The sequence below is a fragment of the Aplysia californica genome, unplaced genomic scaffold, assembly GCF_000002075.1.
Source record: "Aplysia californica isolate F4 #8 unplaced genomic scaffold, AplCal3.0 scaffold00271, whole genome shotgun sequence".
Classification (NCBI taxonomy): Eukaryota; Metazoa; Mollusca; class Gastropoda; order Aplysiida; family Aplysiidae; genus Aplysia; species Aplysia californica.
Window position 1 is genome coordinate 55,857 of NW_004797541.1, and position 12,070 is coordinate 67,926.

Genomic DNA, 12,070 nt, shown 5'->3' on the forward strand with positions numbered 1-12,070 from the left:
AGACATTTCAGGATCTCGACCCTATCTAGTTGAACCGTATTGTCAACTAAGGTGGCCTCACCAGCCAATCTGTCGGCCTTTTCATTTCCCCTAACACCTGCATGGCCAGGGCAGAAAATCCATGTGAGCGATCGTATAGGCGTTGGTTCGATAGCTCGATGGATTCAAGCTATCGAATCAAATCGAACCAAGTGAATTCATAACCCATAAACAATTCTCACACCTGCTTACATAAACTGAATACGCAAACACTTTCTTTGTCCTTCCTTCTCTCTATTTCCTGCATAATGTTGATAGAGTGCAAACCAATAACCATTTTTTAAAATAGGACATACCATTTTTGTTCAGTCAATAAAACAACACAATAACACAAATTGAGCACTTTTATGTAAATATGAAATGAAAAAAACCCAAACCCCTCAAGGCATTTTTCAAGAAAATTTGCTGTTCAACGACGAAGCTGTAGACAACCAGGACGTAAGTGTACACAAGACTCTTATTACTTTAACTCTTTATCTCCGGCAAGCTGCTCCCAGCAGCTCGTGGCCAGAACCGCTGTGCCGGTGAGCCGGCTCGGGCACATTCCTTCACGATGACTTTGACATCAAATTACTTTTCTGCAAATTGCCGAAAACAGGTCTCTTTAACCGGAAGTTCGTTCATTAGATGAAAGTTTGCTAGTTTCGATTTGATGACCCGTTTAATGACGTTTTTGTTCTTTTTAGATTTAGCACCAAAAAAGGGCCCCGCCATAGTGGGTTTACCCCTCTCGGAGATAAAGAGTTAACCTACACATCTACACGAAACTTTCAGTACCAGCATGTCTTTCAACCTTTTAATGAAGTATTAGAGATGTTTCAAAAGGATCAAAATCCAATACAGAAATAAATAGATCCAAAAAAGTTTTACATTCGAACATTTAAAGATATAGGCTGTCACAAAACAATAGTAAGATGCACATACAACTATACAGCATCACATTCATCTTCATAAGAGAGTGATGTTTGCATTGACTTATAATGCACTCACAGACTCCATTCTCTCGTTCCCTCTGTGTCTGGTCAACAAAAAGTTTTGTTTTTCTTGGGACATTCAGTTTCACATTCTGAGCAGCAGGCGGGCCAGCTGACATGTCCCTCTCCTCAAACTTGGCCGTCCTTTTGAGAATCTTCACATAGAGACCCCCTCCTGAAGAAATAGATATCAAATTATAGGAATTCATGACAGACCAGAATTAAAACCATAACAGACAACAGAACCTGTTGAGTATACTTGAAATTGCTGTCTCATTTCTCATTATTTGTACTATGAAGTTTAACTAATACAGTAAAAAGAGAAAGATGGAAAGAAGACGAAGAAATTGAATCAAAATAAACACTAAAACCCTGACAAAATGAACTTCACGAGACCAAAGAATTTCTTTATGTTAAGCAGATTAAATTAGTGTAAAGGAAATATAAGTTTTTTCACAAAAGGCAGCATCCATTGAATGCGAAAGCACACAAACTGAAATAAACCCTAAAAATAAAAAACTGATCACTTACTTTTAGTAGACATGACAAGGGTCCCATCCTCCCTTCCAAATCGACCAAATCTCATGCCAGTCACTACGTCATCCATCTTAAGTACGTCTACCAAGAATTTTTCTTTGTATATGTGAACTTCCTGGTTGCTCAGGGAAACCAAGATGCCAGCAAAACTGCGAGGCTTGTAGTCAATCACCTCCAAGGTCATGATGCTGGCAGGCATGCGCACTGTCCACAGTTTTTTACCCTGTGCAGAAAAAATATCAAGTCTTTAACTGGAACCTGCAAATCATGCATCAACATTCAGTTGAATGGCAAGAGGCTACAACACAAAAATTAAAAAAAATTTTCTTTACTTATTTTACCCTAAAACAACAGAACAGCTCTCTCACTGGTGTCAAATCAGCACTCAGATTTTTAGTTTCATGTAAACCTGCTAGTGCTACCAGTGAATTAGAAACTTCCTGTTTGCAAGTGAAATCACCAGACTTATAGCTTTCCCTCATCAAAAGTACCCGTATTGACTTTAAATATGCCCCTGATCAAGACTAATTAACCTTTTGTGTCAGCCTTTCATGAGATGAGAAAAAAAAAATGGTGCTTATCTCAGAGTGAGTGTTAATAACCTCTCCCGCATATAGCACTGACAACCTCAACCATCTACAAAAAAAAAGTAACTGCCAACATTGGACTTCAAGATGACTGGTGAATATTTACACAAAAAGTCATAGCTTGTATGTTCACGTGAGGTCACAAAGCACATGACGGAACCTGCACACTACATTCAGCTTCGACACTTAACTAGGCCTACAAATACAGTTGAACCTGCTCTGACAGCCACCTGTCCTAGAAAATCAGCTGTGCAAATGACTGTTTCCCACTTACCCCCGTCTTGCACTTTTTATATCGTAATGACACTGTCCAGGTTGTCCACCTGTCTAAGACAACTACTTTTCTCTTTCACAATGGGTGGCCATCTTGGACAATTCCAATTGTACATCATAAACTGGATAAGTCCTAAATTTTTCACTGTAAATTTTAAAATGTTTCAGTTTGATGTGCAACTCAAATAAAACAAAATTTCAAATGGCTTCAATCTCTTAAAGTTTGGGTAAACAACAGAGCAGTCTCTGAAACCTTTGATGTGAAACAATGCAGAGTCTCGTCCATGCAAGCAACATAGATGTTCTTGTTGATCCTCTCCATGCCAACAGGTTGTGAGTTGAGCTCTATCATGTGCTTGGTCACGTCCTTGCTGCCTCTGTTTATGTAGAGAGCAAAATCAAAATTATTGCAGAGGAAACAAATTCATGAAGACACAGAAGAAAATAATAAGGAGAACATGACAGGGCCCAGTTGGAGATGAAGTGGAAAGTGGGCAGTGGCAATGGATTGAATAAACCCTCAGGTGCATCCCTTATTCACCACATGCAGAGTTCTGCCTAGGAGGCAGAAAGATTTCATTTCTCTGAAGTAACAGGGGCAGAAATATCAAGTTAAAGTTTGACTCAAACATGTACGGACAAATTTTGAAAATTGTTTTGAGTTATCATCCCAGAAGCTAAGTGGTAGGTTAGTTCAGGCTCACAAAAATGTCAAGAATGTGTTGGCAACACTGCATTTAAATAGGTGATCACTAGCCAGTGTCATTGAGTAAGATATTACAACACTGGTTCAAAAACAGGGTGCTGCACAGTAAGGGACCAACAATGGTGTATTTTACAACTGACTGTATTGTTGTAATACTATGTGACAGTAATGACTTCTTTTACAAATATACTGTTGCAACCATTGTAAGCCAAATGTTCCCATGAGGATCAGAAAGAGTGATTTCTAATCTTATCTTAACTCACTTCAGACGGGTCACACAACAGTTGCGTGACCCCCGCCGCGACGCTCGCGACGGGTCTCACAAGCCCTGCGTGACCAACTTTTGAATTTTTTTTTCGCTCTACAAATCACGCACGGATCGCGAGACCCGCCTCGTACCCTTGTTTGGCCAAGCCTGAGCTACTTAGACTTCGTTTCGTATCTCTGGGGCCGGTAGTTTTTAAGTTATTGAAGGTGAAGGACAGTGACTCCAACTGGGGTTGAACAGACCGGAACTCGCGCTTTGTTTTTTTCGATACAGCTCATAGTAATCCGACAGTCGCGTCGTAGTAACGGTCGAAGAAGTCGCATGAACAAGAATCACATAATTTCGCCGTTTTCTATAGTTCTGTGCGTTTTACTAGTTCTAGTGTCTCAGAATATGATGTGTCTAATAGTTAGGATCCTGGATATGTACCCGAACACGGCCCGAGTCGTAGTTCTAGGGCTAGATCTAGCACTAGTACCAGTGTTGTTTTTCGCGCAACGAAATCACAACGTCGTGCCGTACATCTGTCTCATGTAATTCAGTGTATGGGTCTGAATCAATGCACAGACCAGCTCAAATATTTTCACCAAACACTCGCACATGTATACAAATCAAACCAGAACACATTAAACTTTTATTTTTGTTGTTGCAGTGAATTTCATTCTACTTGTCACGTCTCTGGAAATTTTTCGGAAAATCAAATTCATGCCAATTTTTAAAAAATCATACAAATTAAAATATTAGACTTAGACAACTTTAATTTTTTGTATTAGATTAAGCTTGAATGTTACTTTACTGTGTCAAAAAATGATTACAATAGGGTAATTCTGAGAGTTGTGGTGATTTTTTAAAATACCCCCAAAAACGCCAGTCTTCAACGCTTCTGACTGGTGAAAGGGCCCAGTCGCAAGTGAGTTAAGAACATTACAAGAAGCAGTTCTCTAACACAGCATAAGCAACAATTTTAGAGAATAACGCAAAACTGAGTGGAAAATTAAAATCTTTAGTTTCAGCTTGCCACCAGCTGAAAGTCTAATTCTTCTCAACAGCATTTTTTACAAATACACTTTAGAAATAAAAAAAAATCATAATCAGTATTAGAAAAGAAATCTACCTCTTCAAAGTGTACACACATCCATTCCTGCAGGAGACGACGATGCGATAGTCTACATCAAACAAGCCATTGACGCTGATGAACACAGGAACACTGGGCAAGTCCATCTAGGACAAAGCAAGGGGCCATTATTTAGATGGAGTCTACAACTAATCAGTATCACAAAGATCACCTTTCGTCAAAAACAGATTCCATTTCATGAGGAAAATCAATTCTAAAGGGTAGTTGAATTCCAGTGGCTTACCTTAGTTCATATATAATTATCATTTCCAGTGTATTTATTACAATTTGAGGTATTAGATTAGTAGGACTAGTCTACAAAAGACTAAAATATTGAAAGCAAGTCAGCTCAATACAATAGTGGCTATCTTTTGCCCTTTACACAATAGGACAATAGAAACATTTGTTAAAAGAAGTAGAAGCAGCAAAATAATAATCTAAAGAAGATGTGAAAAGGGTTATTTGTTTTCTAAGTGAGAAAATAGTACAATAGAAATCTGAAATAACAGGGATGGTGGAACCAGAGAAAAATTCCTGTTACATCAGATCCCTGTTAAATCAGAAACGAAAGGGAAGTAAAAATTGGTGAGCTAATCCAGCTGTTTTTATTAATGAGTACTTTCCCTTGTCCGGGGTTTTGGTCAAGTGGTAGGCCCGCGCATCGAAGGGCTAGATTGAAGTCTGCAGCACACCAGCACACCGCAGCCCTCTCTCGCTTCACCCGCTGCGTGTGCTTGCAGTGGCATGGTTTGCATGGGCTTGCTTCATCACTGCATTACTCTCTCTCTCTCTCTCTCTTTTACTTTTTACACATTGTTAACGAGTCTTTGTTCCAGCTATAACTGATTGGGCTCCAATGAGGCCCTGTTGTTGCCGATAACTTTTAATAGAGACAAAGGGTAGAAAAAAACAGGGATTTTAAAAGTCCCTGTTATTACCGGATCCCTGTTATTACCGGGCCTGTTATATGGTTTCCACTGTATTCAAAAGAGATGACGGAGAATGCAACAGATACTTGCAACCTGGGTGCGTTGATTTTTAAAAAACTAACCACTTAAAAAAAATATAGAGACAGACAATTGAAAATTTCAAAAACCAACAGGTACCAGACGTCATGTAATCACTTACGGTGGCCAACACTGTGAAGGCCTCTGGGTCCAGAATATAGATGGACTTGCTCTCTGTGCCGAGAACGAGACAGCTAATGGCATCCTCATCCGCCACAGACTTCTTCATTGTGGTCAAACATGTAATCACAGTCTGAAAAATTTAAGAGTTTCAGTTGGGTTTTTTTTATAGTTTGGGGTTTTACGGCGCTCGCAACTGCATAAGGTCATATGAGCGCGCAGAGTTTCAGTTTGATGATGAACTAGGACGACTTTTATGCCACATTCCTCCAAATCCAAAACCTAAACAGCTGACTATTCTGAAATATGAGACAACTAAGTATTAATAAACAATTCACCCTCTACACTATTGAATTAGTCTCAAGGGGTGCTGTAATAACAGCAACAACATTTCTGTGTATTCAAAAGACAAGATGACTGCATCCATTTCTACATCCGATAGGATAAAGTGAGAAACCTTAAAATCCCTCAAAATGACTTTAGTACGGAAAGGGATTCATAAGTGGAAAGAGGTAGCATCTGAGTGGGGTTTTTTCCACAATACATTCTACAGTTTTCATTTAAAATCAAAGCTCAGAAAAGAAACCTCACTACACAAGGGGCCTGTTACCCTCAGGAAGAGACGCCCACTAGAAACAGTAAAACTAAGCACTTGCAATTATTTGTCAAGAATAAATGAAAAGTACTCAAAATAAAGAACACACATTACTGCCTATATTACACATACATGCAGAAACAATATATTGGTAGAACAAACCTGTTTTTTCAGAGGTGTGTTTTTATGCACATTAACAAAAGCCTCTATGTTGTTTGGTTCAAGCTGTAAAAGTCTCAGAGTCCTCACAGTTAGAGAACATCCCTCTTGCCTGAAATACAGAATCATTCAAAGTGACCAGTCTTCCGATTGCCAGTAAAATGATTTTATCAGAAAATAAAATAATATACCTGAACAAGCATACACATCTCACAGTTTTCACAATCTAAATTTATTTTCTCCCTGTTCACGTAATTTAAATTAAACGCACAAGTACATATTAAAATAAAAGTAAAAGACAAACGAAAAGAATAAAATTGAACCATTTCAGCTCATGAGCAAAGGTGCTATTAGATGTGACACACAGCATACAACCATTATAATATATTTTCTAGTGCTACTTTGCTTATTCAATCGTCCTGTACAGTTTATGTTATTCATAAAATTAAACATTGATAAAGTACCCGCCTCATTTGTTTTATTTTGTTACCAAAGCAACCTCTTTCCTTAAACGAAGAGATGCTGAAACCATAAAGTTATATTGTCATAGGAATTGATTTTAAATATCAATTAAGCCCACATACCTTAGAGACTCTAGCATATCCCTCATACTGAATACATTCACTTGGTCCTGTGAAATCAGAGTAAGCAAAATAAAACAAAATATCATAAGAAGTACACAAACAAAAACTTTGCCTGACCTTTGAACATAAAAAACTACAATAACAGGAACAATGGCTTACACCAGAAAAGTTTACTTCTTTCATATTTATAGAAAAATGATAGAGCTTTTTAAACATTTCACAACAGTCTTTGCGCTATCCTGAAAGCTAGAAGATATGAGAGAAAAAATATCATAGACGTTTAGAAAGGAACAAAACAACAAAACAAAAAAGAAATCAAAAAGAAGGGAAAGAATATTGAAAACTGAAAGAAGAGAATGATTATGAGATTTTAGCAGAGGAAATCTATCAAGGATACATATCCTTGTTCGACAAGAAGAACACAACATACACTAAAAGCGTATTGTTGATATTCACTCAATTATATCCTGAAATCTATATACTTGGCAACTCTGAAACACATTTTTCACTTTTCCCATAAATCTATGACAGCTACAGAGTTGAAAGTTGGCAAGTACGTGCAAAAAGATAGATTGATCCCCATGACGAAGCCCGATTTTTTATTCATTCATGTCCTGAATTTATAAAAATATATTTGACTAAAAGTTCCCATCTTTCTTTGGCCTTTGTGATTATTCCACTGAGAAACAAAACAAATCTGCGTATCTGTCCTCCACAGCGGAAGTGCCGTAAGGGATATTTCGCGAGGCGCATATTGTTTTGAAAGTATAGATCTAGACCTAATTTTTTGCATCTCTCAAGATTCATTGCTCCATTCCAGTAGAGTGTAAATATAGTAGGCCAATGACTTTCAGTTGAACATTCCTTTCATCGAAAGGGGACCCAGCTAGTTTGTCAATATGTAAAGTTGAGCAAACATGCTGAATTAAATAATAAATGACAACAGAAATGAAAATACAAACATCTTTAGCCTGGTTCCATAAGTCTTCTTCCATGGGGTGAATATCTAAAGGTGGCAAGGTGAACTTGAAATAAGGTCTCAGATTCTTGTACACATAAATGTAGGGTCCTGAAGCGACTGCAATGGCTGTAACAAATACATACAAATTGCAAATTCAAAAAATGGGGTACTAAATTTCCTGGACTAAAACATGCTACTAAAACTATCGCTGATACATATTTTATAAAGATCTAAAATAAAACACTCTTAATCTTAAAGCTTTGGATATCATGAGAAGTTTCAAAGTGAAAGTTAAAAGCGTATTTTGCGAGAGCCTTAAAGTACATATATGCCACATTCTCAAAAATTCCATTTCCCCAACCAAATATACTAAGTACATTGACACCATGCAGGAAGCTGTGAGACACAGTATTTTCATGAGTTTGGATCTTATAGATGAGAAGCCTACTCATCATAAGGACCAAGCTGCTTCACAGCAAAGTGAATTCTGTCCTAGTATTACATGGCCAACAACTAACTGCTGAAATTCTGCGTGTACCTGGAGTTCTTGGCTCCAGAGTGTCCATGTAAAATGTGACCACTCCAGTAGGAAGATCAATTATGGTATGTTCACTCATCAGCGTTGTATCTGGAATAAAAGCACAATATGTGTCACAATGCAGTGGAATCATGCAGGTGCTCGTCAATTTTTGGGGCATGTGGAGTTATTGGTATTAGCTGAAAGCATAGGGAGGCATTGCGCTGTCTTTCAACAACAACAACAACAACCTGAAAGCTTGTTCATTTGACCATCTTTTGATGAAAAAAATACACATTTATCTTGGTTAGGAGTCAAGATATTTGTGATTGAAGGAGGTCAGGGCTGGTTGGTTTCAAAGGTAAAATTAGCGAGAAAAATGGTCGCCAAACTTTGGTGATTTCCAAAGCTTGAGAGTCCTTGGAAACTGAAAATTTACATTTGTTGTGCTTAAAATCAATGTTTTTCAATAAAATCCACGCATAAATATGTTTTTAAATGGACATAAAATGTGCTGAGCCAAAAAACAAAATTAAAAAAAAATTTGTCAAACTTGAGGGAAAATGCCGATATCTTCCATTTCTTTATTTTGACGAACGCCTGATTTCACCACACTGCCTCACATATATATATTATATATATATATGGACAATAATAACAAAAAATATTTTGAGAAACTGACATCAATTTACTTTTCCTCTTTTCACTAAAGATATAAGGGCTGGTTTGTCAGTTGTACTTTCACATTAAACTAGAAGCTACACAAAAACTCAAATGAAAAAGTTATTACCCCAAACGAACAAGATGTATTATTTCTTCTTTATAAGGAATGACTATACTAAATAGTGATCATACATCACGAAAATGTCTATTTTGCAGTAAAAAAAATTTCATTTAACTACAGCACTACAAAATGTAGTTCTTAACACAGAAACTCTCTCTAGACTTTGGCCCCCCCCCCCCCCCCCCCCCAATCTTGTTTCCCCTTGTAACAAAAAATCTCAATTTATTGCTTGTGCAAAGACCACTAAGAAGACCGCTCATTATGTCTCTACTTTCCTTGTACAAAAGCAAGTTTTGTCTACTTACTTTTGTAAACTTTAAGCTTCATGTCATAGCTTCCAGTGCCAAGATCTGCCACTATCAGCTTCCAGTCTCCATCTGCCTGAATGTCTGAGAGTGTGAGGCACTGGGTGAAGGTATACAAGGATGCCACAGGGTCGTGGTAGGCATCCAGCCATTTTTCATTTCCTCCAGACCTATGGGTAAGATTGAAATTTTGTTTGAATGATACCACATAACTACACACAATCAAAAGGAACAATGTTAATGAAAAAAGTAAGGCTTAACCAAGTGGAAGTGTAGCGGTGATAAAAGAAATCTACTGAGATAAAGAATGAGCAAAACATCTAAACGGAGTAGTGGCTTTGATCTTTAAAAAATCAGCATTGCTCTTTGGATCACCCCCTCTACAACTAAAGAATGCAGTCAATAGGGAAAGTCTGCAAGGGACTCTTTGTGACCTATTTAGTTTTAAGCACCCAATCACATGCCGCCTAGTGATCACATGGGGCATACCAGCAGGCAAGTTTGTTCAATTTCTCGTCTAGTTTCTGGGTCTAGTATGTTATCGGAGGATGGATCGTAATTTTAAGTCGGTAAGAAAAATGAACAACACACTGGGATCTGAAATATTACAGCAACAAAGAATAGATCTAGAGTAATCGTACTGGTTCGGGCAGCACGTTTTTTTTTTGTGTTGCTGTCGGGCACTGGAGTACAAAAAGATCGTTTAAAACTTTGTTTTCAAATCTAGCCCCAAAAGAGTGGCACACAAACCTAAAGCAACCTCCCTTACTTTCGTTGAAACAACAGTTACGGCGATATTTTGCTAAAAATAGTCCTAAAGACAGCTTTTTCTTCATCAACTGAGCAAAACAGCGTGAAGCTCTTTCCCCGGAAGAGTTAACATTGGTTGTGGATGAAGGAGCCTGTGACCTAGATTCTACGTTTTGGTAGACTCTGAAGGCTGGAGAGTTATTTGCATATGAGGCCCTGTCAAGGATGAAAGAGAATTTGCCGTTTAGTCTCGCCGTTTTTGCCCAAAGGGGGGGTGCCCGGATTGTAACATAAAATCCATAGTTTCTCATCCTTCGGGCACATAAGATAATATAGAGCCAATGGTTATATAACAAAGAATAAAGAATTTGTGCATAATTTAAATAATAGTAGAGTCAGATAGCATATTAACTCAGTCAGACACCAGTGTAATAGAGTCAGATACCAGTGTGTAATACAGTCGGATATCAGTGTAGCCGAGTCAGATCCAGTGTAGCTGAGTGAGCCAGATGCCAGTGTAGTAGAGTCAGATACCACGTAGTAGAGTGGGTCAGATACATACTCATTAAAATAGCTATAAATGGTGAATACCACTTTAGACAAACTATCATTGTGTCCAAGTGTTGATAACAAACATTAAAAATCATGTTATTAAGCTTGCAAAGAAACAAATGTGATAATAATTGAAAATGACCGAATGTCAAAATACTGCCCGAATCCATGAGAAAACCAAAAAATGCGACCGAACTCATAAATAAATCGGGCGTCACTTTTGCACCCAGTAAGGGCCTCAAACATGAGAACAAGCTGAAACAGGTCATTCCTGGGGTCATCCAATCACATGACTTCCTGTAGCTGGTTTCGGTTTGTCTCTAGGGCAAGGCAGATAGGAGATATAAAGCTTTAAAGTCGACGTGCCTGTTTTCGTCCTTATTTTGACAGAAGGTAATATTACTCTACATGTGAAGGTTCTATAGTCTATGCACCAACTCCTCTTAATTTTAGAAACAACGGAAGAAAATCACACAATTAAACTTAGGGCCTAAATAAAAATATCATATTTACTAGTCTAGATCTATATTACTATATTTATTACTCACATTATTATATTCAAACTGAAATATCCAGCTGATTCCTATTCCTCCCAGCTATTTATTTTTCATCAATCAGTTGCAGTATCCTCCTGCGATTTTGTAGCCAGGTTGAGGCTGAGGGGTCTTGGATGTTGTGAGTGACAACAGTAGTAGTGTAACAGTGCAAATGGCCTGGGCCTTTGTCTGTGTTCGCAGAAGAACTAGACCTGGATCCGTTTGCACCTTCAAAAAGTTATGAACGATTTTAAAAACAATAGACGTAGACCCTATCCTCCTATGAATAGAATCAGTCAGATCCGTTGCCGACGAAAACATTTGACGGCCATCTTTAATCACCTTTAGTATAAAAAGCATAACTTAACTTGATTCAAGAAAATATTCAGAACAAGTATTTAGTGCAAGGGTCAAACTGCTTATATAAATATTTTTTTCTACTCATAAACGCATTTTTTAAAAATTTCCACATATTTTAAAGAATAAATTAATTCATGCTATTTGTAACGAAAAATAGTTGTTCTCATTCCATTCTGACTATTCCAACCATTTTGTACTCAATAGTTGCCATTTTGGATTTCATAAAAAGACATGATACATAGGCCTTGTGTGCTGTGGGGGTTTTTCTTCAGTAAATCGGTTTGTGTTAACCTAATTGATTATATTCTGTGACCACATTATCATTTCTAAATGCTGACATAT

The 12,070-nt window shown here is 37.6% G+C and overlaps 1 protein-coding gene across 1 annotated transcript in view; it reads right to left on the reverse strand.

Moving 5' to 3' along the window:
* LOC101852252 (Bardet-Biedl syndrome 1 protein homolog) overlaps window positions 1-11,705 on the reverse strand; it is a 19,831-nt gene extending 8,126 nt beyond the window's left edge. The window contains exons 1-11 of the mRNA XM_005101127.3: window positions 11,381-11,705; window positions 9,531-9,700; window positions 8,463-8,552; window positions 7,926-8,050; window positions 6,964-7,010; window positions 6,383-6,491; window positions 5,627-5,758; window positions 4,499-4,605; window positions 2,664-2,787; window positions 1,545-1,773; window positions 1,030-1,188 (exon numbers count right to left, since the gene is read on the reverse strand). Of these exons, the coding sequence (XP_005101184.1) occupies window positions 1,030-1,188; window positions 1,545-1,773; window positions 2,664-2,787; window positions 4,499-4,605; window positions 5,627-5,758; window positions 6,383-6,491; window positions 6,964-7,010; window positions 7,926-8,050; window positions 8,463-8,552; window positions 9,531-9,700; window positions 11,381-11,382 (1,294 nt within the window). The 5' untranslated portion in view covers window positions 11,383-11,705. The remainder of the gene's footprint in view (window positions 1-1,029; window positions 1,189-1,544; window positions 1,774-2,663; window positions 2,788-4,498; window positions 4,606-5,626; window positions 5,759-6,382; window positions 6,492-6,963; window positions 7,011-7,925; window positions 8,051-8,462; window positions 8,553-9,530; window positions 9,701-11,380) is intronic.
* Between the last annotated feature and the right edge of the window lie 365 nt (window positions 11,706-12,070).